The sequence below is a fragment of the Balaenoptera borealis genome (genome assembly GCF_965194805.1).
Source record: "Balaenoptera borealis genome assembly, chromosome: 13".
In the NCBI taxonomy this organism is placed as follows: Eukaryota; Metazoa; Chordata; class Mammalia; order Artiodactyla; family Balaenopteridae; genus Balaenoptera; species Balaenoptera borealis.
The window spans coordinates 103131615-103156464 of NC_138870.1; the positions used below are offsets into that span (position 1 = coordinate 103131615).

The 24850-nt window shown below is 61.0% G+C and overlaps 2 protein-coding genes across 15 annotated transcripts in view; one reads left to right on the top strand and one right to left on the bottom strand.

Moving 5' to 3' along the window:
- GRAMD4 (GRAM domain containing 4) overlaps window positions 1-16384 on the top strand; it is a 78047-nt gene extending 61663 nt beyond the window's left edge. For 6 of the 8 annotated variants that reach the window (XM_082350591.1, XM_082350589.1, XM_082350593.1 and 3 more), the window contains 15 exons: window positions 1025-1086; window positions 3189-3321; window positions 3711-3736; window positions 4320-4411; window positions 5731-5822; window positions 6879-6951; window positions 8123-8194; window positions 8577-8620; window positions 8696-8805; window positions 9540-9694; window positions 11282-11426; window positions 12213-12306; window positions 13070-13154; window positions 14007-14075; window positions 14294-16384. In XM_082350591.1, the coding sequence (XP_082206717.1) occupies window positions 1025-1086; window positions 3189-3321; window positions 3711-3736; window positions 4320-4411; window positions 5731-5822; window positions 6879-6951; window positions 8123-8194; window positions 8577-8620; window positions 8696-8805; window positions 9540-9694; window positions 11282-11426; window positions 12213-12306; window positions 13070-13154; window positions 14007-14075; window positions 14294-14398 (1357 nt within the window). In that variant the 3' untranslated portion in view covers window positions 14399-16384. The remainder of the gene's footprint in view (window positions 1-1024; window positions 1087-3188; window positions 3322-3710; window positions 3737-4319; window positions 4412-5730; window positions 5823-6878; window positions 6952-8122; window positions 8195-8576; window positions 8621-8695; window positions 8806-9539; window positions 9695-11281; window positions 11427-12212; window positions 12307-13069; window positions 13155-14006; window positions 14076-14293) is intronic. The other 2 variants (XM_082350588.1, XM_082350587.1) reach the window with 2 other exon arrangements.
- A 2610-nt stretch (window positions 16385-18994) lies between these two features.
- The window catches only part of CERK (ceramide kinase), a 52714-nt gene continuing 46858 nt past the window's right edge, over window positions 18995-24850 (bottom strand). For 4 of the 7 annotated variants that reach the window (XM_082350612.1, XM_082350610.1, XM_082350609.1 and 1 more), the window contains 3 exons: window positions 24093-24367; window positions 23152-23360; window positions 18995-21369 (listed from right to left, as the gene is read on the bottom strand). In XM_082350612.1, the coding sequence (XP_082206738.1) occupies window positions 21297-21369; window positions 23152-23360; window positions 24093-24367 (557 nt within the window). In that variant the 3' untranslated portion in view covers window positions 18995-21296. Of the gene's footprint in view, window positions 21370-23151; window positions 23361-24092; window positions 24368-24850 lie in introns of those variants that run through there. The other 3 variants (XR_014233373.1, XR_014233374.1, XM_082350613.1) reach the window with 2 other exon arrangements.

Consider the following 24850-nt stretch of genomic DNA (forward strand, 5'->3'; position numbering starts at 1 on the left):
GCTCCCCTCCTGTTCCCAGTAAATCCCCGTTTGTCAGTAGCTCTGAGCACGGATGGCCGTTGGGACAGCCTGGCCACAGGGAGGGGTGGGCGTGGAGGCCTAGCCCCCTCCTCTTCCACCGTGGCTCTCTTCTCTGGGACCCCCCCTCTGTCTCATGGTTCCCTGTCCACGGCTTCACGAGGCTGCAGGCTCGCCCCCTGCTCACCCTGCCCTTCTCGGACCCAGCTTGTCCTCCGCGCTTCCTGCTCCAGCTCGGCGTGGCCGTGATGGGCTGCAGTTACGGGTTATAAACCCGCAGAGCGGGTAGGTTCACGGAGGTGCTGGAGGGGGAGTGTTACCGGGTCTAAGCTCCTACCGCGCACCGCACGACGGGCCAATATCGAGAGGCGAGTTGTTGGGACAGGGAGTAACGACTTTATTCGGAAATCCAGCAGACCAAGAGGATGGTGGGCTCGTGCCCGAAAGAGCCAGCTTGCCTGAGTTAGAATTCAGGCTCCTTTTATACGAAAAGGGGAGGGAGAGTAAAGCCAAACATTTCCTGGTTCCCATCAGCCCCCAGAGGGGATGTGTTCATTTCTTCCTGCCTGCAGTCATTCACAGGTGGGCCTGGGCAGGAGGTTTCCTGTGAGCTAAACAAAGGTATTTTAGCTTAACGCTCATGACCTGGGAGGCAGGGTTCCCAGAGATGGGCCACTATGTATAATTTAAGCTTATAGGCAACATCTCTTTAGTGATGAACTTGTGATAGGATACAAAGGTTCTTCCCCATTACAAGATCACATTGTGTGAACAGAGCAGGATGCCGAGGGGGCGCGCCTGCCGAGGGTCTCCCAGCCCCACTCTCAGCCCCAGCTGAGCAGCCAGGACCCCAGAGGGAGCCCCGAGGGTGAGAACGGGCACTCTGGTGTTGGGCGTGGCTTCCGCGGGCGTGGCTCCCGTGAGCACGGGAACTTTGCGAAGCCTGGACTCATCGTGCTGTGTTTTGAACTAACAGAGATCTTGCTTCTTCTCCCCCCTCTTTAAGAGCCGAGGACCCGCCAGCTCAGCAGCCTCCGAAAGGGCAGGCCCAGGTCAATAATGGAGCAGGTAGGCCTAGGGGATGGAGATGGGGTGGGGGGGGGGGTTGTTTCTGTTCCCCGGCGCACTTGCTCACTTCTGGGGACCCCCTCCTGTTGGAACTGGGTTAGTGTCTCTGATTACCGGTTGGTGAGTCTCCGTAGCAGATGCAAGGCATTCGATCAAAACATGACTTTATTTTCTCCTAAAAATACAACGCGACATCTCTCCCAGCCCTTCCCCAAAGAGGAATCATGTCGTGGTCACACTGGCTGCTTGGCCCCTGGCCTGGCGACCTGCTTCCAGAGGCCAGCTGTCCTGACAAGGGGGTGAGTGGGGAGGTGGGGTCAGCTGCGGGCATTGTGCCCAGCGCCCCCCAGGTCAGGACGCAGAGCTGCTTTCAGTGCCTTCTCTTCCCACCCCGGGCTCGAGTTCCTTACCTCCCTCCGCACTTGGCACTTTCTGAAATTGTCCTTCAGAGGATGGCATGGGGGGAAACCGGGCTTCTCGAGGGGCCGGATTTGTGGTGGACCCAGGTCCCTCGCAGGCTGACCGTTGACGCTAAGCCCCTGCCTGTGCTGGGGGCTCAGAGAGCCACACCAGGAGGGCCTTCGGTTAAGCCCTGCCCAGTGTAAAGGTGAGGAGACCGAGGCCCGGGACGGAAGGCCTCTCAGGCTTACGCTCCAGGTGGAGGCTGAGCTCAGACCAGAGCCGGGTCCTGACCCCCTACCTGCCGTCCAGAGAGGGAGACGTCTCTTTCCCAGGGCCCCGGTGCTGGACCCGCCGACAGGCCGGCCGGGTGCGGCATTGGCTGCTGTGTCCACTGGGTCATGGTCCCCTTGGGTTCTCAGGGTTCATGACCAGTGGCCCAGGTTCTGAGCCAGGTACAGCACTAGAGACCCCCCTGCCCCACCAAGGCCCCTGCTGTGTGTGGCAATTGATGAGCCTCCTGCACTCGTGGGAAGTGTCAGAGGAGAGTCCTTCCACCCCGTACCCACACCGAGGGCCGCCGTGTCGTGCTCTGTGTGGGAGGTGGGGAGTGTGGGTAGGGAGGGAAGGACCCCACCAAGTGCAGCCCCGAGGACGTAGGTGGTGGGGACGGGTTCTCTGCGTGGTGCTGGGACAGAGTGGGGCTCGGGAGCGCCGTGAGGCCTGTCCACTCGGGCAGCCCGCCTGACCTAGACCTGGGGTCGGCGAACTACAGCTCCCCATCTGCCTTTACGTTGAAAAAAATCTTCTTACACTTTTAAATGGTTGAAAAAAAATCAAAAGGATTTGACACGTGAACGTTACATAAATTTCAGCTTTCGGCGGCGTCAGTGTGGTTTCCTGGGGACGCAGCCACGCCCGTCCCATTACTCACTGTGCGCAGCTGCTGTCCAAGTGGTTATAGGGCTGAGCCTGCCTAGACTCTCTCCCTAAAGACCCTGTCGTGCTCCAGGTGGGCTGCGAGAACCCCGGGCCCTTGCCACCCCTCCTCTGGGCATTTCTGAGCCTCGCGGGCTCTGTGTGCACCACCCTTCATCCCCAGGCCTCCGTCCCTTCGAGCTGGCAGCACACGCCCACCTGCGTGCACTCCATCCCCCTCTAACTGTGGTGGGACGGCGCCCCCTGCAGGCGACTCCACGACCTGCTCTCCGATGGGACGGACTTGTTCCGCGGGATTCGAGCTGGTTTTCTTGAGTCTGATGTGGGTGACTTCACTGGGGCCCCCAGCGGACCACAGCCCCTGACGCACGCCCACTGGCTGTTCCCCAGGGTCCGGGTGTCCCTGGGAGTGAGCCCACCTGGCCACTTCCCAGACCAACCAGTGTGCCCGGCGGCGGGGGGTGGTCAACGCAGCGCCCCTGAGAGCCCGCCTGGACGGCACCTGCGCTGGAGACAGCCTCCAACAAGCCGGGGGTCGGTGTGAGGAACACGGGGACCCCCGGGGTCTGCGTTGGTTGGTTTGCACCTCGTGGTGAAGTGGGTCGGGCTCTGTTCTCAGGGGCACCCGGCCCCTGACGGTTCTGGCGTGGACGTGCCCTCACCGGCCCGGCCGGGAGCCCCACCCGCCAGTGCCCCCGCCTCTGCCGCTCTGTAAGGCCCCTCTCGGCCTGCTGCCCTCACCCGGACCCACCCCCGTCCTGCAGACCGACGGAGCCAGGGGCTGTGCCCCCGTGTCCAGAAGTGGTTCTATGAGAAATTCGGGGAGTACGTGGAGGACTTCCGGTTCCAGCCCGAAGAGAGCACGGTGGAGACGGAGGAGCCCCTCAGCGCCCGGAGGTGGGGCCCTGGTGGAGGTCGGGGTGGAGGGATGGAGCGGGACGGCCCCCGGGGCTCCCTGGGCCCGGCTTTGCGGCCGTCCGGCAGGACAGGCCTCCTCGGGGCGGCAAGCAAAGCCGGGGAGGTTTTGCGGGGGAGGCCTCACGGCCGTGCCCCCCAGTCAGTGGTCGTACTGGTGCTTTGCGACAGACGCCACGCGGGGACGGTGGCGACCCCGAGAGTGCCCGCGGGCCGGGCTCTCAGACTCGGGTGGGGGCAGCGTGGGCGGGAGACGAGGAAGCCGCCCCTCGTGGGTCATCCGTGCTCCCCGAGGGCCCGCAGGGAGCTGCGGCGTCAGGACGCGGCTGCAGCCGAGTGGGTGCTGGCGCTCATCTCTTCCCCCCTCTTAGGTTGACCGAGAACATGAGGAGGCTCAGTAAGTACCCGGCGTGGACTTAGTAAGTACCCGCTCGTCTCTGGCTGTGTGAGCCGCTGGGGCCAGGGCCGCCCCGGGGGGTGACTGCGGTCTTGCACTGAACTGGACTTGCTTCCGGAAGCACGTTTTTCAGGATTTCCCAGCCCAGCCTTCTTCCTAACGCTGTGGGAAATATGTCCCAGGCCCACCCCATCTGTCTGTCCGCCCCTGGCCCATGGCCAGAAGCCGAGTTTCCCTCCAGGCCTGGGAGCCCCGGTGAAACGTGGTGCTTCTCCAGATACTTGTCAGGGCCTGGGGTCTGTGAACTAAACCCCCGTTCCCCGCCTGCGGGCACGGGCCGGGGCAGACAGGCAGACAGACGTCTCCTCGTGGGGACGGAGGACGGGCCGCAGCCCGGGAGTGGCCGCGGGAGCGCTGGCCTGGGGTCAGGCGCGCTGGGTGCCCACGACGGTTGGGGTTTGCTTTGCTCCTTTTGGTTCCCTCCCCCACCCCGCACCGCCAGCTGGTGCAGCAGCCGGACCGCCAGGTGTGTCCGAGGGCCGGGCTGGCGCTGGCCTGACCTCGTGGTCCGTTCTGTCCCCAGAGCGCGGTGCCAAGCCCGTCACCAGCTTTGTGAAGAACCTCTCTGCCTTATCCGACTGGTACTCCGTCTACACGTCTGCCATCGCCTTCACCGTGAGTGCTCCCCGCAGGTGGCTGGTGGGCTGTGCACCCTCCCTGAGGTTTCCTGAGGGACCCCCCCCCCCCATCCCTGCTGTGCGGGGCAGCTCCCGGCCTCGGTGTTTCCGTCTGTGAAGTGGGCTGCAGGGCAGCTGTAAGGACTGGATAAGGGTGTTGTGGGGTGCAGCCCGGGGCTGGCACTGGGGCTCCCCACCTGCCCAGAATCCCCGCAGCAGTGTTCTCAGGAGAGGGCCTCATGCCAAGCTTATGGCCGACTTTCCCAAGTGGGTTGGGGAAGGGCCGGTGGGGCGGTCTGTCTGCTTGTGCAGAAACCAGCCGTCCCTCCCATCAGGCACCGGCGGCTGGGGGAGGCTCCTGGCGGGCGCACAGTGGCCTAGGGGCCAAGCAGGCCACCAGGCCTGGGGAAGGTAGGCGGCGCTGGGCCAGCATCACGGGGTGCTTTGGGGAAGACAGGCCCAGTCGCAGTCTGAATTGTCCTGCGGTGGCTGCTCCCAGCCCTGCCCGGGGAGACCCTGCTGTCCAGTGGAAGGAGGGTGGAGGGGGAGAGCCACAGCCCCCAAAGGCCCCATCTCTGCAGAGGCCCCCATAGGTGGCCTCCACCTGAGAGGGTCCCGAGGGCCGCCCTGAAGCCCCAGGGGCCCACCGTCCACCGGGGAGATGGGTGTTGTGCACATGCAGAGGACAGGCCGTGGTGGCCAGGGGCCAGCCCCCTCCACCCTGGAGCTCTCCTGCGGCCACCCTTCACAAGCACTCTGCTCCATGGGGCCTTGGCTGCTTTGGGTCCCAGGTCCCTAGTTCCGCCTGTGTGTTACGGCTGAGCTAGCCCTGCCCGCCGTTCAGACCACCTGCCAGGCCTCCTCCTGAACCCACTGCATGCGTCCCCTACACTCTCTGAGCGCCAGCGCTGTGCCCCGCACTCTGCCTGCCCTGTGGCGCGGGGTAGACGGTCAGCAGTGCTGGGTACGCGGATGCCTCCGGCTCTGGCAGGTGGGCCCGCAGCGGCGGTGGGCCAGGGCCTCTGTGGGGTCAGCCCTCCTCCTGTGATCCCGGGCCACGTCCAGGCTGCTCCTTCCGGGGCATAACCGCTCCCCGCCCACCCAGAGCAGTGTTTCCATCTCACCTCCTCCCTGAGCGGGTTTGTCTACGCTGCGTGCCCTGGTCCTCGGGCCTGCGGAGGGCCGCTGGGGCCTGGTCTCCCTGCCTGTGAGCGTGGCCTGCCTGGCTTGGGGAGAGAGGGATCTGGTCTGTCCTGAACCACGCTGGCAGGTCGCCTAACCGTCTCCCTCCCGACCCGTTTCTCTCCAAACCCGCAGGTGTACATGAATGCCGTGTGGCATGGCTGGGCCATCCCCATGTTCTTATTTCTAGCAATTTTGAGGTTATCCCTCAATTACCTCATAGCCAGGTAGGTGCTCCGGTTTGTTGTGTGTTCGCGGCTGTGCTGTCTTCCTGCGTTACACGCACGGCAGGGCACGTGCTAAGCCGGCTCTGTGTCACGTGCTGGCGTTTTGGGAGGTTGTCCTCTGATAGTTCCCGAGCCCCCAGGAGGATGGTTTGCTGCAGCGGGCAGGGTGATTCCCAAACCCCAGCAGCTCTTTCCAGCAGGCTGCCAGTGGGTGCCGGCTTTGGGGTCACTCCGGCCCCTCCTCCGGTCGTGCTGCTTTTGGGCAGGAAAGTCCCCCCTCCACACACACCTCAGCAGTGACATCCCAATGGGTGGAGGGGGGTTGACGGAGCTGCAGCGGTTCTGTGTCCTGGGAGGTCCCCACTGGTCGGGGTGCAGGTGCCGAAGAGGCGCTGGGACTCAGCAACCCCAGAGCCCAGGGCCACGCGGTGTCTTCCCGTCGCCCTCTCCGAACACCCCCTTTCCGTCTCGAGGCTGGGGGTGGGCGGCGCTATTGGAAGCCAGCACGCTGGGGTGGGAACCCCGCATCCCCGGGCCCTCCCGGGTCTGTGTGGACCTGAGGTCGCCCCACAGAGTGAACCCCAGCTTCACGTCGGGCCTAAGAGGAGGCCCTGCCTTCTGTATTTTCACTGAGCCGTTCAAAAGTTCACTTTACACAGTTTTTCTAGGTGCTTCTCTGCGGTTGCCTAATAAGTTGGTTCATTTGAAAATGTTTCTCATAGAAAACTTTTAAGCACTCATGAAAGGGTTCTCCGTGCCCAGACTAGACGTGGTTCACTAAAGTTGTTGCCATTGCCACTTCCTTATTTTGAGAGGCCCGTCACCTCTGGATGCTTGTAAATGTGTGCCCACCCCCAGGAGGGCCCCTGGGGAGGGATCCGTGGGGGTGACCTGGGTCATCTCTCAGGAGCCTAGGAGGGGGCCCTGGTGGTCTCGGCAGATGGCCGGGTGTTTCTGAAGCTCCTGTCCCAGTGGCCAAAATTTCCAGGGGCGGCTCCTAGTTGGGAGCACAGGCCTGGTGACTTAACGTCACCCCTCTACGGCCACCGCCTGCAGACGATGCTGTCTCCTGTTTGCCAGGGGCTGGAGGATACAGTGGAGCATCGTGCCTGAAGTGTCCGAAGTGGTGGTGAGTCCTGGGAGGGGCTCCATTGCCGGGGGGCCCAGGCTCTACCCGCCAGTGCTGTGCGGGGGCCGCAGGTCCCCCGAGGCCTCCAGGTGCAGCTGTGTGGACGCCGGTGGGGAGCCCTGCCAGGCGAGGAGAGGTCGGGGAGGAGAAGGCCAGCCGCCCCTATGCGGAGCCCTGCGTGGCCGCACCCTGACCCCTCACCAGCTGATGCCCGAGTGCCCTTCACGAGCCTGGGCTTGGCTGCGTGGGAAGCAGGTTGGCCTGGCCGGGCTTGGCTTGACCTGACCCTCCTCAGCTGGGACGTGATGTGGAAGGGAAGTAGCGAGGGGGCCCCTGTAGCCGCTCACAGCCTCCCGTGGAGGGAGGTGAACGATGGACGGGCTGGACCAGTGGCCTGCCGCCCGATTTTGTAAACAAGGTTTTATTGGCCCCCGTCACGCCTGTTCATTTACGCTGTGGCTGCTTTGGGGCTGCAGCAGCCAAGCTGCTGTGACCAGCCATTGGGCCTGCAGAGGCACATGTGCTTATCACCTGGCCCTTTACAGAAAGTTTGCCCACCACTCTACGGGGGACTCTGGCCCGTGGGGCTGAACCACCGGGCACAGGCAGGAGGGAGGCCATGGTGCATCCATGGGCTTCATCAGGTGTTTGAGCACCTACCATGTGCGTAGAGCACACAGTAGGGGTGCAGGATGTGGTGGTGTCTGCAGGGGCCCCTTTAGACAGGGTCAGGGAGGGTGTCTCTGGGGAGGCAGGCCTGTGCCCTTTGGTCCTGGTACCTGGAGGTCTTAGGGAGTTTCTTGTTGAATGAACTCAGACAAGCAGGACAAAATCAGGCCCCCCTGCTGGGACCTCAGTTCCCCCGCCTGTAAAGTGCGGGGTGGGCGCGGGCTCTGTGGTCTCAGATGCACCTCTGAAGGTGATCTGTTTAAGCAGCCCTGCCCAGCTGGGGGGCTGCCTACCACCCTCTCAGGCACCAGACGGGTGTCAGCTAGCACAGCTGCCCGTGCTGCCCCCTCGAGCTGGGCCCCCCAGGGCTGCCCGTCCCTCTGACTGTGTCGGGGCAGCAGAGACCTGGTCCCCGGGCTGGGAGGCCTCCTTGCTGTTTTTGTCAGTAATTTCTCTGAACTGTTAAATTTCAGTGGAAATTCTCTTTCCCCTTTGACTGAAGGAGCCTCCAAAGGAAGACCTGACCGTGTCTGAGAAGTTCCAGCTCGTGCTGGACGTCGCCCAGAAAGCCCAGGTACCGCTGCTGGGCTCCAGGTGGGGGGACCCCAGCTACCCAGCCCTCCAGGCCTGGCTTGTCTGGGAGCTGACACCCGAGACAACCCGGTTGGTGGGGAGGGCCCTCTTGGCTTGGTCTGACGCTGGCGCCCCGGCTGGTGGAGGCCCTCCTGACCAGTGCCAGGCAAGCTCCCGGGAGGGTGCGGGCCTGGGTCCCTCATCTCGAGCGGTGCCTTAACCCGTGATTCGGACCGGACCATCACCCGGTCCTCAGCCTGGGAGCGGCTGGGCAGGACCACGGGCTCTGTGGCGCCGGCTGTGGTCTCCCGGGCGCTGGGCGTCTACAGCATTGCCCTGTGGCCCCGGGGGTCTGTCGTGACTGCAGCTGCTTCTTCACACAGAACCTCTTTGGCAAGATGGCCGACATCCTGGAAAAGATCAAGAAGTAAGTCATCAGCCCCCGGCCGGCCGCGTCGAGGCTGCGCCCGCCACCTGGCTGAACCTCCCCTCTCCCTTCCAGCCTGTTCATGTGGGTGCAGCCTGAGATCACACAGAAGCTGTACATCGCGCTGTGGGCCGCCTTCCTCGCCTCCTGCTTCTTCCCCTACCGCCTGGTGGGGCTGGCCCTGGGTAAGGAGCCTGCCGGACGGTCAGCGCGCCGCGCCGTCTCATCGGCACCGTCCACGGTGCGTGGGTGGGGGGCGGCAGGGGGCGCCCGGCCTGAGCTGGAGTGTTGGGTGTGGTGGTCACACAGTTCGGGGGCTCACGGTCTGGGCACTGTCCCCACCTGCCGTTCGGCCCCCAATGTGCAGGTGGGTCCTCGGTCTCTCGCCCCTCCCCCTCCCCGCCCCCCTCTCCAGGAAAACCGGGGCAGGCAAATGAGGCCGTGGGGGGAATGACAAACGCCAACGGAAGTGCAGCGTGCTCCGGGCTGTCTGTCTCGTTTCTCTGGGGACCTGGGCCAATGCAGGTGCCCTGACCAGGGTGTGGGAGCCCCTGGCCATCACTGCCGGCTCACCTAGTCAGGGGTGGGCAGGCTGGGGACGGGTCCCCTGAAGTGCTGCTCACGTCCCCTTTGGAGGATGGTGACTCGTGGTTTTGTTTGGTCGGTCGGTTTTAGGGACAGGTTAGTGTTTGGCCTGAGCCACCTCTGGGTTGGAGGCAACAACAACACACCCACAGAAGTGGCTTCCCTTTCAGCTGGGGTCACTTCCCTGCCCTGTGTAACCACCCCAGGACCATCGGCCCACACCTGGGTCCCGGGAGGCCCTCCGCAGAGCGCCCCGTGGGGCGGGGACCGCCGTGCCAGCCACGCGGGCAGGGCCGCAGGGTCCTGGAGAAACGGGGCCTCATTCTGCCCCTAGGACTCTACGCCGGAATCAAGCTTTTTGTCATCGATTTTATCTTCAAACGCTGCCCGAGGCTGAGAGCCAAGTATGACACTCCCTACATCATCTGGAAGAGCCTCCCTACGGACCCCCAGCTCAAGGAGCGCTCCAGCACCGCTGTGTCACGCAGGGTAGGCCCCGCGGCGGCCGGGAGATGCGCCGGCCACACGCCGCTGTCCCTCACTTCCGGCTTGCGGGGAGGCTGGTGTCTCTGATTCTCGGGGCCCTTGAAACAGACAACTTAAGACAGCTGCGGGGGTGGATTCGCTGTGACCGGCTCTGCTGTCCCGAAGGTCCAGGGCGGACACCCTGGGGCTGGCCAGCCCTGGGCAGGGGACGGCTGCTGGGGGAGGCTGTGCAGCGCTTGGAGGCTGGTCAGGGGGCCCCTACCCACCTAGGCTGGCCGGGGAGTGGGCCCCGCCAGGTGCGGCTGGCCCCCAGGCCAAGGGCAGGAGGGTACAGGGCGTTGGCCGTGACTGCCGAGACCCTGGGAGCCCTGGGAGTGACTGCTCTCTGGTTGGGTGCCGGGTCCCTGCTGTTCCTGGCAAGGGGACAGCAAGGCCGAGATGGGCACATTTTGTGCTCACGGGCTGGGACTGGGTGGAAGGCTATGTGGGCATTAGGCACCCTGTCCAGAGCCAGGACGAGGAGGGCAAGCTGGCCTTGGTGCTCCTCCTGGGGTCTCAGACTAGTGGGGAGGTTCTGGGCTTAGTAGGACTCCCACGGAGGTGTAGGAGGGCTTCCTGGAGGAGGTGACGTTGGATTTCAGAGTCTCGTGTATGAGTGTCCTTTGAGGAAAGGGTGTCTGGGAACGGATGCTTTTGTCCGTGGAAGGGAAGCTCTGGGTCAAGTGTGGATCAGGCTTCCTGGGTTCTGGAACAACAAAGCTTGTTGGGGCCCCAGACTCGCAAGCCAGGTGTGCAGCCGGGCAGGCAGGAGCAGCCGCACCTTGGGGAGCTGGTGGGTGGGCTCTGGTCACGCAGAAGGAGGCGGACCCAAGGGGTGAGGCCCGAGAGCGGGCAGCCTGGCTCCCTAAGTGTCGTAGACCCGAGCGGCTGGGAGGTGGGCTTCCCGGGGCGGAGGGCGACCCCACCAGGGCATCCCGCGGCCGTGTGTCTGCGCGTGCTGCTTGCTCAGCTGGTGTTTACCGCCTCGCGTCACGTGGACCCACCTTTCCTTCCGTTGTGGTCGCACGCGTCTGTGGTCCCGTCCGGCCAGCTGTCGGGACACAACGGTACGGTGTCTGTGTGGTACCCGCACCCCCACGCCGTGCCCTGATGCCGCGCGTTGCTGTGGTCTGACTCCGTCTGACTTGCCAACCTTGCTCTCAGTGGCCCGTCCCGCGGCCGGTCCCAGTGTCCGCAGAGCGGGCATGAGCGCCTGCCGGCACCGCACTGACCGCACGTGCTGGGTCGGGCTCGGAACAGCGTGATGTCACGGGGAGAGGGCCTGCCCGCCGCAGCCGGGCTGCTCTGCCTAGACCGGGGCTCGTGGGCGAGGAGGACGGGACCCCACGTCTGGGTGTGCCTGCCTCTCCGCTCGTCCACGCGTGGGGCGGGGCCTGGGCGGGGCCTGGGCGGGGCGGGGCTAGGCTGCGTGCGTGCGTCCCGGCTCGGCCCCGCCCCCTCACGCCCGCCCACGGCTTCCCCCCGCCCACCCCACCCCCCCGGCCGGCGGGGCTGACGGGGACTGACGGGGACGTCGTGTGCCCTCGGCAGCCGCAGACGGCCTCCTCGCGGAGCTACGTGACCAGCGCGCCCGCCGGCCTGAACAAGGACGAGGACGCCAGCCGCGTCCACGGCGCCAAGAAGAGCAATTTCCACGAAATCTTTAACTTGACAGAAAACGAGCGTCCGCTGGCGGGTACGTGTGTGCTGAGCCCGTGGCCAGGCGGGGTCGCCCGCCCCAGTGCTGGGGGGCCCGACGGGGGCCGAGGGAGGGCCGCCCGCCCGCCTCCCCCTTCCCGGGCTTCCTGGGCGGGTGGGTCGGAGGGGCCGGGCGCGTCTGCAGTGGGTGGCTTGACAGCGGAAAGGCAGGCAGGCCGGCCGGCCGGCCCCGAAGCGGAGCCGCAGAGCGCGACTCGGCGTGGCCGCCAGCCTCGGCGCCACGCGTGCAGGGGCTCCCCGGTCCTGCTTTGGCCCGCTCGTCCCTTGCTGTGGCCTCCTAGAAAGCTGGGTGGTGACAGGTGACTCGGGAGCCCAGGGCCCTGCTCGGCCTCCCCCGAAACACCTGCGCTGCCCGGCTCTCTGTGAGGCGGGTTGGGGGCTCTTCAGCGATCTGGCGTCTGTCGTGTGTGATACCAACTGCAGAAAGAGAACTTCGGAGAATTCAAGTTTTGACCTTTTCCTGAGCCCTCTTTCTGCTGACCCAGACCGTGAACCTTGAGAGTCAGGGCCGTAGTTTGATTTATTTAAATTGTGCTTTTCCTTTAAAAAAAAAACAACAAAATCCCCGCTCATTGACGCGAGGGGAAACATCTGCTTTCCAGAGGCTCTCAGAGGCCACTTTCCTCCCACTGTGGGTTTCACCTGATGGCGGAGAGTGAACGTCAGTACATCCTTGAAAAGCCAGTGCTGATGGTTCCAACATCAAGTGAGAGGGCGGGTATTTCCAGTAGGAAAGGTCACGGGCCGCTTTTGTCCCCGTCAGTGTGTGAGAGCGGCTGGCGGTGCTGCTTGATAAACAGAGACCGGAAGATGCCGACCGACTACATCAGGAACGGGGTCCTGTACGTGACGGAGAAGTGAGTGAGGCCGGCGGCGGGCGGGCGCGCCCTCCGGCTGGGGCCAGGATGAGACGGGGCTCCTCGCAGGCCCCGCGGTCCAGGGCGGTCTAGCCGTGGGGACCCCTAGCCCTGCCGAGAGCCCGACTCCTGCTGGCTCCCGGCCCCCGGGTGGGGAGGTGCTGCCTCAGAGCCGGACGCAGCCGGGGCCGCAGGCCGTCATTTCCCCAGGCCCCGGGATGGCCTGGTCTGGGTACCCAACGTCGTGCGGCGGGAACCGTGCGGTTCCCCCAGCCAGGGCCCTGGCCCCAGGGCAGCAGCAGGGCTCTCGTTACCCTCCTTTCGGGGCGTAGCAGCCCAGCTACCGCCAGGGGTGGGAGGGGCGGAGCAGGTGCACGGTGGGGTCTGTTCTTAGCCCTGGGGACCCTCGGCCACCTCGCCCCCCACTCTCAGGCAAGGACCACCTGTTCGTCTCCCTCGCTGGAGGAACTGGCCGAGGAGGCCCCGGCCGGGCCTCAGGGACTCACAGGTCTCTTGTTGGACGTCCCGGGGATGCTCACGTCATGGGAACGTGGGTCGGGTTCAGTGCAGAGCAGTGGGTTTTAAACCTGAGAAGCTGTGAGGCTCGGTAAAAATGAAATCGGTTGTAAGAGGCCGGCGCGTCGCGGCAGGTGAGGGGGCCCTGTGTCTGGGCTGTGGGTGCAGCTGCCGGGCACGGTCCCCTCTGGCTCACCTGCTGGGCTGTGCTCTGTCCTCCCTTGCCCCCCGCCGCCACCCCCGGTAGTTACCTGTGCTTCGAAAGCTCCAAGTCCGGCTTCTCCAAGAGGAACAAAGTCATCAAGCTGGTGGACATCACGGATATCCAAAAGGTGGGTGCGGCGCCCTGCTCGCCCTCACCCCCCAGTCTCAGGAGCGGAGGAGCTGCGGGGTCACGAAGCTGGCGGTCGAGTTGGGAGAGGGGTGCGATTAGAACAAGACGAGGGGTGCCGTCTGGATGGTCGGGCAGGCGGCGTTTCTCCCTGCGGCAGGGCCCCGCTTCTAGGCGGTGTCCGTGCGGAGCCCTGCGGCCCGTCGGGGGATATCCACGCGCCGCGGGCTGGGCCCTCTCTTCTGCCTGGTGGGCCAGCGCCTGGCATCCTTGCACAGATGGGAGTGGGGGGGGCAGTGAGCTGGGCCCCGGCAGCTGGGCGCCCGAGCCCACTCTCACCGCTGTGCCGTCTGCCCCTTGGCCCTGAGACGTTCCCCCGGGGTAGGCTGTCCTGGCTCCGGCATTTTCTAGCACTTTCCGTCGTGTCACGTGGAGCAGGCACAGGTGTGCGCAGAGCCTGACACACACACCTGGCGGGGTGGCCAGGCCCACCCGCGCCCCCTTGGGCATCCTGGGTGGGCCCCAGGGGTCCGCTGGGCAGGTGTGTCAGGAGCACCCCTGTGGCTGTGGTGGGTCCCTCCCTCCCAGAGAGGTGTGTGGTCGGTGGGGTCGCAGGAGCAAGATCGGGCTGGGGGGCCTGTTCCCCCCACACAGTGCTCCTGGGGAGACCCCGGCAAGGCTGGGCGGCAGTGTCAGCAGGTCTGCTGTTTCGTTCACACCGTCAGTCCTTGTTCTCTGCTGGCTGGGGAGGCCCAGGCCCGTCTGGGGCTCTGTGGAGAGTGCCCTGGGGTGTGAGGAGGGTGGCCCCGTCTCCAGGGGGGCCCGTGGTGACAGGCACGCCGTTGGCTTTCAGTACAAGGTCCTCTCCGTCCTCCCGGGGTCGGGCATGGGGATTGCCGTGTCCACGCCATCAACACAGAAAGTAAGTGCCGGGCGGGGGCCGGGGAGGGGGGGGGGGCCGGGCGTGGCTCTGAGCACAGGCTGGCCAGGCTTGCGGCCGGGCGGAGGGGCCTGGGAAGCCCCCTCCCTCCCTCCCGGGGCAGGAGGCTGCGGCCCAGCGCAGGTGCTGGCGGGGAGGGGCGGCTCCGTGTGGACCTGGCCGCCCGCGGACTCGCCGCTGGTGCTTCCTCTCCCCGCCAGCCGCTGGTGTTCGGCGCCATGGTGCACAGAGACGAGGCGTTCGAGACCATCTTCAGCCAGTACATGAAGATCACGGCGGCGGCGGCATCGGGCGGCGACAGCTAGGGTTGCCTCGCCGTGACGTCGCTGGGAGTTTTTCTTTTTTTAATAATTCGGTAGTGCAGAAAAATTGGACATCCTCGTGATCTTTTGCAATAACCCCCCTGATCTGTGGTTTCTATTGTGTTGACCCTGCGTTTTACAGACTCCTTCGCACAGGGGTCGGGACTCTCGAGGGCGCGTCTTGTGGACGCGAGGCCACCGGGAAGGATGACACGCAGGACACACCGCCAGGCACAGCTGCGCCTTCTCTGTCCCCACCGGGCGGAGACTGGCGCGGCCGCACCCCGGCTCTCGGAGGCCAGTAGCTCTGCCACACCAAAGCCATACGAGGAGCATGCGGGGCCCTCCCCGGGGTGAAGGACGCCGGCGACAGGCGACGGGGCCCTTGGCCAGCGCCGTGAACGGGCCCGTCCTTTAGGGAGACCCCCGTGCACGTCCCGGGAGCGCGGTGCTGACCAGCTGGCCGGGGGCCCGAGATCAGCTCCTTAGGTGGATGTGGAGCGCCGTGCAGTGGAAAGGCCCAGGAGGGCAGCCGCTTCGGGGTCGCCCCGGCCTCCAGGCTGCTGTGCCGGGGTGGGTGAGGGGGACTCCCGGGCCGGGGTGGGAGTGGACCAGAGCGCCTCAGGCCCGAGGGGCCCAGGCTGGCAGAGGGCCTGCTGTGCAGGGACGCTGGGGAGGTCGGCCGGCTTTGGGGAGTGACCGCGAGCAGAGCCCAGAGGTCGGGGTCCGCACCCCTGGTGCCTGCACACACGCGGCGGGGAGGGGGAGAGAGCCCTCGCCCTCGGGGAGGTCAGAGCGCGCGTCTCGCAGGCCCGGCCCTTCCCTGAAGCCGGCGTCCCATTGGGACTGACTGGCCGAAGGCCGCGGGGACGGACACGCCCAGGAGACGGCGGGGCCGGCGGGGCCACCCCCGCTCGGCACACTCCCGACACGGGCACCTCCGGTCCCTCAGCTTGTCCTGAGTCCTCTGGGTGTCACGGAGATCGTTGTTTTTTGAAGAAACAGAAGATTATATTTTTTACAGAGAGCAAGCTGTTTTTCTTATTTTTGTATCGTTTTTCAGACGTAGTTTTTACCTCTGCTCCCCATTTGCTGGTTGGGCGGGCGGTTCGGTGGCGGCACTCCTGTCGCCCCTCGGTGGGGGACCCCGCGGAGCGTGCTCGGGGGCCACGCCCACCAGCCAGACAAGCACACGCCCCGGCCCGGTCGTGGGGTCCCGGGGCCCTGCGGTGGCTGCCCAGCTCCTGGTCTCCCTGGCGTCGGGGTCCTGTGACCTTTCAGAGACGAAGGCAGCGCCCGCCCGAGACCTGGGCTTTGCCCCACAGTCGGTGCAGGCGGACTGAGTCCTGGGGGGGGCTGTGGGTACACACCCAGTGGGACCCCCTCTGTGCCCGGGGCGAGGCAGGGTGGGCCCTGAACTGGCCCAGGGTGACTGCGGGGCGACACCCGTGGGTGCTGCTCAAGCCCCACTCCCCGGGGCTGCTGTGGGCTCAACATGCGTCTCTGTCGGCACCGTGGGACTCTGTCCCCCGCACTGCGGGCGTGTCCCTGCGTGGAGTGGACTTGCCTCCTTCAGAGTGGCGTGGTTTGGCTTGAGTCCCTTCTGAGGAGCGAGGGAGATGAAAGCTGACCACGTGCGGGGCGGCCGTCCCCAGCTGCAGTGGCCCACGGCAGGTCCCCCTGTGGAAGCCCAGGGCCCCTGCCGGGAAGAGCCTGGAGTTTTATTGTGTAAACCTGGGCAGATGTTTAATTTCTGCGACTAATCACTGAACTAGAATGAATGTGAAATTTTTTATGTCTGGAGCTCGAGTCTATTTTGGATCTGTAAATACTCATTACCAGTGTAACTTTTGTTCAACAAAAGGATTGTACTGTATGAAGAACTGATGAAAAAAATGCCCCTGTAACATTTTTTTAAGAAAACCTTGTTTAAAGAAAAAGTCTTGTATAAATTATAAATTTTTATTTAAATAAACCTGTAATGCTTTGTGCTAAGGTCGGGGGGGCTCAGTTTTCCTGGCAGGGTCCCTGTGGCCACTAGCACTAGAGGGCAGTGGGGGTTTCAGCACCAAGGCCGAGGAGCGAGGTGGGCACCCAGGGAGTGGCCTGCGGGCGGGGGAAGCTGTGGACACTGGGAGGCGGGAGGCAGGGGCCCAGCTTCCAGAAGGAAGCCAAGGAGGGGTGGTGGCCAGCGGGGGAGGAGCGTCCACGGGCTGGCACACGCCCCGGGGGCGGAGGGAGCTCAGGGATGGGGCCGAAGCAGCACTTGCAGTTTGGGGTACAGGTCCTGGCCCCGCCCAGAGGCGCCTCCCCTCGGGGGCCGTGGGCATCCCTGGGACCAGCTGCTGCCTGCAGCCCTCCCCGAGGTCTGAGGCTGAGGGGGCCCTGGGCAGAGGGGTCCTTAGCAGTGCTACTGGCTTAGCTGGTCCAGTTGCTGGCACTGAACACTGAGGGATGCAGGAAACTGCCTGGCTTCTGAGACCCCCAAGGTCGCACACTGACCTGTGGTGGGGACACCCAAGAGCCCCCCGCCCCCTGCACCCTGAGCCCCCGGGAGGCAGAGGCCTGCCCAGGTCCCTCAGGGAGTGGCCAGAGCTGGATGGAAACCAGGTCCAGTGGGCCAGCTCCGTGGTGAGGGGGGCGGCCTTGGATACCACATCCGTCCACCTATCCATCCATCCACTTCCGGCGCTGTCCTATGCGCTGGACACAGCAGTGACGGGACAGCGGTCCCTGGGGAACCTGGCAGACATCAGACACCCCCGGGAGTGCTGTCCCCTCGCCAGTGACTCTCCTGACGACACACCCAAGCTGTGATTTTGCAGCTAAAATAAACCTCCTGGTCCCCTACCTACGCTTGAAGTTCCCACTCAGCCTCTGCCCCTCTTTGTGGCGGGCCCTCTTCCGACAGCCCACAGAGGGAAATGAAATTAATGTTCTTGAATCGGGGTTCTCTTCATAGGTACTTACTGTTTAATAACACGGCGTTTGGTGAGTGAATTTTACGACTACACGATGGGTAAATAAGGTCATACGCTGACCAAAGAGGGGTGCTCATGATGAACCAAGGACTGTAATACTGTTCTCCCCACAGTATTTAACCAACGGGCAAAGCTGAGTCCAACATTATTGGCTGTAACAGAGACTGGAGTGAGGGGCGAGGCGACCCTGAAGGCCTCCGGAATCTCGGGAGCAGCCTCTGCCTGGGAGCTGAGGGTCCGGGAGACCCCCCCCCCCCGTGTGTGGGAAAGCCACCCAGCTCGTGGAGATCTGCCCCCCAAACGCTGGAACCAGGAAGCCCAGCCCCTTCCTACTCTGGGCCCCCGTGTCCTCCACTGTCAAAGGCTGGCATCACAGCACCAGTAAGACTGGAAAGGATAATACTCAAATATTTGTGATTATAGAAAGCCCCCAAATCTACAGAAAAATAAGAGGCAAGTTTTTCTGGATAGAATCTGATACGTAAAAAGCCACTGCATTTCTACATTAAAAACAAAAATTTTAAAGGATAACAACAGCCTCAAAATAGGAAGTTTTTAAGAACAAATCTAAACAAAATTAAGAGACATATGGAAAAATTATTAACCGGTATTGAAAGATGCGAATTAGGACTTACAAAACGGGAAATATATGCAATGTTCATAGACTGGAAAATTCAGTTTCATGATGAAAACGTCTTCTTAATACCCACAGAATGAAACAGGCTACAGAAAATGACACAGTATGATGCCTTTATATAAAGAGCAAAACCTGAAAAACTATGCTGAGAATATAAACAAGTAGGGGAAGAGAAAAAAAAAAACACCTTTCTTCTACCCTCTCAGGTTCAGTTGTTGGAGTCTGTGAATTAAACTGACCAAAGGCAAATTAGAAGAAACGGCATACAATTTTTATCTAATGCTAATATTTAATTTTTTTTATGTGACTCCAGGCCTTTGTAGAAAAGCAGTGGAGACACAAAGAGGTGGTCAGACCCAGCGCCTTATATGGATTTTAATAAAGGGCAATAAATTTGACAAGAAGTGACAAAGGAAAGGGAGTTTGGGCTTCTAGGGTAAAGTTAATGTATTGGGGCATTTTATATGGAGAAACTAATGGAAGAGAAGCGTTCTTTTATTAAGGTTTGTTTGCGCAGCACCACCTCAGTGCTAACTTTGTCTCCAGGGACAAAGGGGGCCCAGGAGAGAAGAGGGGGCACACCCTCACAAAGAGGAAGATATGTCCTTTCAGGCAGATGGGGGAGGGCAGAGAGCTCTTTTTGGCATCTGCCACTTCTTAGCTGTCTTCCGCTCAGAGCGGTCCTTACACCAAAGTGGCACATTTGGGGGTGCCACCTTCTGATCCCCTCTCATGGGTAAAGCAAGGAAATGATACCCTCAGATTTGGAAACAGTAGTTAGTTAGCTCTCCGGTGGAGGCAGGGGAGGCTCAGTCCACAAGGGCACACAGGGAGCTTGGGGGTGAAGTTCAATTTCTTGGCATGGGTGGTAGGTACCCCACTGTTCATTTTACTTTTGTTCTTTAAATTGTACGTGTTTTCACAAAAAATACTCTGCTTTGAAAAACAATAGGAAACTCGTAAGAGAAAAAAGAAGCTACGTTCTGCCCAAAGTAACAACTTTATTTGTCTTCTCAAACATACCAGAGCAAATTCACCATTTTCTAATCTTGAAGCCAGCAAGACTAGAAAGAAAATTAAGCCCCTTTCTGCCCACACCGCCCAGTTACACGGGACTGCAGTAAGGACAGAGTCAGCCGCCCGCCCAGGGGCAGGCACGCGCCGCCCTCGCTCAGCATCAGGATGACCAGGAGGAAGGTCCGGGCGTAACTGCTGCACCAACAGGCCACACGGGAGGTTACCAACCTAGACTAACGCTGCTCAGCGACCCCAGGTTTTCACTGTCCAGCCATCAGTTCTGATTTTTTCTTAAAATCCTGCAGTATAGGCGCTGGGGTCGCTCTGCTCAGGGTCCTCACGCGCCGCAAGGTCTGAAGGGTACTCCGGCCCCGTGACGGGGTCATCCACAGCTCCCGGGGTGGGGCGGGGCGGTCCTCAGACAGCCACACAACCTCCAGGGGCAGTTCCAAGGTCTGCGATTTTGAATGTCAGCAAGCAGTCGGTGAATATCGCCAAGGCACGCAGGAACCATGTGGCGTGGCGGGGTTTCTTCCTGAACGTAAAATGCTTACCCTCTGGCCTGGACGGTTTTTCTCCAATTGGCAGTGCATTTTAGGGCAGGCCAGTGATTGGAAGCATTCCCCAGGGACGATGAAGACTGGAGACCCTCTCGGGGACCCTGGTGAAGCAGCGCAATCAATTCCACGGCGCGTCCACGGTGCTCACGGTCCCCCGCGCAGAGCTCGTGCACCTTTGGTTTCCTCCCCACCAAGGGCAAGCATCAACAAGACGGCGGCATCTCTTTCTTTCTCATCCCCAGACTTTTCACTCACCCGCCAGTTATCAAATCATTCAACTTGCACAATCACTTAATAACATGGTCTCCTAAAAATCCACTGTTGAGGCTGCCCTTTCATCTGCTCTGGGCGGGACTGAATGGTGAAATAGGACATTTCACGTGTACTTCCAAATAGAAATCACCGCAAAGGAATTCCAAAGATAAACGATGTCTGTTAGATGCTAAAGCGGCTGCCCGGACCCTGCGTGAAAGGCGGCGGCCGCCCTCACCGCCTCTCGTAACAAACTCCCTCATCACAAATCCAAGGTGAAGCTGCAGCCGCTCACGTTTCAGCTAAAGCTGTTTTAGATGCGTCTTCCACACACCGAAGCACGAACACAAACAAAGCCCAGGCGAGGGGCGCCCCTGGGCCCAGGGAGGCCCCAGCACTTGAGCAGAAACAAACGAAAACAGACAGTGAGGGCACCGTTTATCCTCTTCTGGTTGAAAGGCCAGAACTTTCAATAAATATATAGAAGTAAGTGTGAAGATAAGAAAGGAACAAACCTGGACCACGTGGTACAGCCAAGGGACCCCGGGGCGTGGGACCCTCCCCTGGGGGTGGGGAGCTCGGTCTGGAGTTCACACAGTTCGCGCAGGAATGTCTCACCCACCCCGCTCGGCTGCTTTCTGTCTCCCCACAAAGCCCAGCTATGGCACCCCCGCTGTGCAGATAGAAAGCTCGGGGATTCCAAATTTAAAAGAGTAAAACCCTTTCGAGTGCTTTGCAAGCTGCCCGTTTCCAGAGCTCCTGACTTGTTCTCGCTCCCAGCTGGATTGTCTAGAAACACTACTGTGATTTTTCAAGCTACAGTATCGTTACTCTGAGTGTTCTTCTCACTCACTAGAACGGGCTACTATGGAAGTGTCACTTCGAGCAGGACTGTGATATTGCATTGTAGTTGCACGGGACAGAAAGGGTCCAGTAATAACGTCTTAATCGCAAGTTAAGATGCAGGTACTACAAAGGCAAAGAGAACCAACTACTTTCCAAAACTTGATCACAAGCTACTACAGGGTAAGTCTTGCCAAGCAGATCGGTGACCCTGTAGACACTCGTGTCCTGGTGGCGTGACCTCGATGGAACACGTTCACATCGTGTTGTTCCTACAGTTATTGCGACAGAGCCACAAATGGGCCGTTTTAACATCTGCACCATCAGCATGGTTGAAATCTAAGAAGCCAAGCACTCCCAAATCAGCAAGCGCCACTTGCTGAGGATAAGTTACGTGAAACGCAACCCAAAGACTCACATAGAACTGAAAATGCCAAATACGTCCACAAAATTGTTGACAAAAGGTATTTTTTCTAAAATCAACATTTAACTATCAAAAATAAATTTCTAAGTTTGAATGCATATCAACGTAATTGGTCTGTAGTAATTTTCTTAAATACTGTTCCCGCTTCCCAAGCACAGCAAGAAGGCCGGCGATGTGAGACGGCGTCTCAGCGCTGTGACTCCTGCTTCGAGTTCTCTTCGATTCCTCGTGCAAAGAGCCGGACCAGCTGGCAGTGCACCCTGCAGAGACAAAGGGCCACACTTAGACCCTGTGCGTCCCCTGACCCTCGGCCCCCCAGCTGGTCGAGGGCGGAGGTGGGCCTCATGCACCAGGATGGTGGGTCTCACCGTGGCAGTCTCTGGTCCCACCCGGCAGCGACGGGCCAGGGGCGCAGAGCGACTTCCTGACACTCCTGAGAGACCTATTTTGCAAAGGGCAGCTGACGGCCAAGTGCAGATCCAGGACCCCGTAGACCCGGTTCTAACTCCAGCGCCCCACCTGCGAGCAGAGTAACAAACCCACAGGCCGCCTCTCTCCCTGCCTCGGTTTCCTTATGAGAACTGAGCTGACGGGGCCATGGGGAGGGTCCCCTGAAGGGCAAGCCCGAGCGAGTAGGAGACACTGGAAATGTGCCGTCACGGGAGACAAGTGTCGCCACACCAGCCCGAGCGCCCGCCTTCCACAGAGAGCCACAGCACATAAGCGGGGGCTCAGAGGTCAGCGTGGGCTCTTGGGTCCCACTGGCAGTGCCACCGTCCCACTTGATGAATGACGTCACAGCCTCCTGAGAGATGGTTAGTCCCAAAGGCCCCGTGAGTAAGTGACTCACTGTTCAAGACACCGCAATCTTTATCATGGTGTGTAGGATATATTTCACAAAAGAATGCCTTTTTTAACTTTCAGCAATTCATAAGCCGGCATTAAAAATAATTCCGTTTCCTTAACTTGTGAAGTGAGTCTACAGGAGCCGAACCCCTGCACGCACGACTGGCAGGGCGGGTTCGCCTGTGACCGTGGAGCTGCCTCGTGTCCTGAGACGTGAGCCGGGCGGTCACCGCCACGCTGGCCGCATCCTGGTCGCAAGAGCAGGGAGCACGCAGACGGGCACTGGGGGAGGTTGGAGAGCTGCCCCTGCCCACGGCTTTGGCTTGGACGCTACCAGTCAGGAGACCCAGCTGGGACCAGCAGCTGGTTGGCTGAGAGCCATTTACAGTGTGGATTATAAACGGGGATAACACACAGCACGCTGAAACACGGAAGGGTGCGCCCGCCGCCCGTCCTTCCACGCGGCGGGGGTGGGGCCTACAGGCAGGCTCCCGACCACCTTGCTCATGCAACACCCACTCTGCTATCGCCAGCGGGAGTCCAGCTTGGATTCCTTAAGGTCGACCAAGATCCTAAAGCCATTGGTCACAGGACAGAATCCTTCTACAACTTTACAGTTCTCCCTCAGTCTCTTGTAACTGTTACACGCACACCTCAATCAATAGCCTTTTTCTAAAAAACAGTTTCCTTTACTGTGTCTTTCAGTGGGGCCAAAAACCACGTTCTTGGCACTCCTATTTCATCTGGTGATGTAATAAATACATATAATCAGACTGCAGATTCCCAAGTCCAAATACAGCAGGCCCAGCAGGTTCAGGGCCGGAGGGGCGGGCCTGGCGCCTGGACCACAGCACGGCCGCGGGCTGGGCTCCTCGGGGCCGGAGCCTCTCCGGGTGGTCAGTGGACCCAGGACTTAGAAAGTGCCCACAAAGGCGCTTTGTTAGTTTGTTTAACTAGTTAGGAGACAAGAGCGAGAATGCCAGTACTGGCAGTGCAGGATGTGGAGGAGAAAAATAAAACTGAGGGGCTTCAAAACCTGTGAAAAGATCAACCCCTCAGCATCTTTCCAAAACTGAGGTAACGGCGTCTCCCTGGGGCTTTCACCCGGGGAAACACACGTGCGTCTATGACGCACTCTTATGCTTTAGGCTGTGAGGGTGCCGGGCCCACAGAGCCCCAGGGCCACCTTCGCTCACCTGACCTCGATGGCAGGGCTGCTCAGAACCTCCCCGTCGCAGTTCCAGGCGCTGCTGGAGACGGCGCAGCAGCACGGGGGGCGGTCGCTGCACAGCTGCCCCAATCGCTTCTTCCCGCGGCCCCGGACGCTGCCGTCCTCGTCCTCCGCAGGCTTCGGCACAAACTGGAACTTCTTGACGCGATAGACTTCGACGAAAGTGAAGTCAAACTACCAAGAGACAGCAGGACGGAAACATGCTCTCAGCGGTGCTGCGCTGGGGGCGGGACAGCCGTCGGGGCCTCCCGGCAGCTCCTCCCCCCGCAGCTTGGGGACAAGAGAAGTGGTCACCACGACTCTTACAACACGGTCCCATCCACAATGAATGACACGGAGTAAAGAATTCCTGAGCAGCAACTTGTACGATTATTTACCTTTTTAACAAGCAGTATTTTAAAAGCCACAAAAACACTGTTGGCCCAGATCTTAAAAAAATGTAACAGCCACAAACTTTACCAAAATCATAGACTGATCAGAAGTTGCAATTGTCTGGGTATGGTTAGACTTGCCCTCCCCCCACCCCGTGTCACTACAATTGTGCCAGTGACTAAGGAAAGGTTTGCTGGAAGAGCCTCAGTAGAACCCCTTTCTGGGAGCTGAAAGATTTTGTTGTAAGTGACCAGCAAGGGCAACAGAAAGTTGCACTGCATCACTTCGTTCTGTTTTTAAATAGGAAGAGAAACATTCACGCCTCCTAGTTTCTCTGCTCAAAGACTTTATATTTTTAAATGAGATTTTACAAGGAATAACTATGACTAAGACTTTAAAATGGGTGAAATGCAAACAGAAAAATCTGTCCTTCTTCCCCTTGAATTCACAGCCGATCCTACAACATACAGATCGGGGTCGCCCAGGTAGAAGCGGCCGCCGATGCAGGCCATGTGGAAGCAGCGGTGCCCTTACCTGGTCGCCCTGGTTGGTGTGCCTGACGAGAAACCTCAGGAAGTTGAACCGGGAGCACTTCCGGATGAGGATGAGGTCAGAAGACCCGTCTCCCAGGTGGGCGGCCGGGGAGAGCCCCTGGGGGCTCCGGGGACAAGCACAGGACATGTTGGTGGCGTTGATGGCCAGGAACTGCCCGCAGACGACCTTCCACTCTTCCACCTCCTCTGAAGCAGGAAGAAGCATCGCAGAGGCTACGTTAAATCCGTTACATCCGAGCCGGGCAGGCGGGCGTCCTGAGATGACCGGGAGGGGTCGTCTCTACAAACGCACCATGCGATCGCTTCTCAGCATCAACAGAGAGAAAACCGCGCCCACCACTGTGCCCGGCGGTCACCTCCCGAGAGGCAGAGCTGTTTCTCGGGCCCTCGCCTGGGACTTGGGACCACGATCTAGAGCAGGGGTCGCCAAATCTGGCCCACCACCTACCTGACTGGGTGTGGCCTGTGAGCTAAGAATGGGTTTTACATTCTTAAATGGTTGGGGAAAAAAATCAAAAGAAGGCAAGTATTTTGTGACATGTGAAAATGACGTGAAACTCAAATTTCAGCGTCCACGAATAGTTTCTGGAGCACTGCTGAGCCCACTCCTTTCCTCTAAGCCCTCGAAAAGGCCACTCGCTGACCCCCGTTCTGCACCACTCTAGGGACAGGCGCCTGGCTGGCGCCCCAACAGTAGTTCAGAGGGACGTGGCAAGATGGGCCCTTCCACAAAATCCC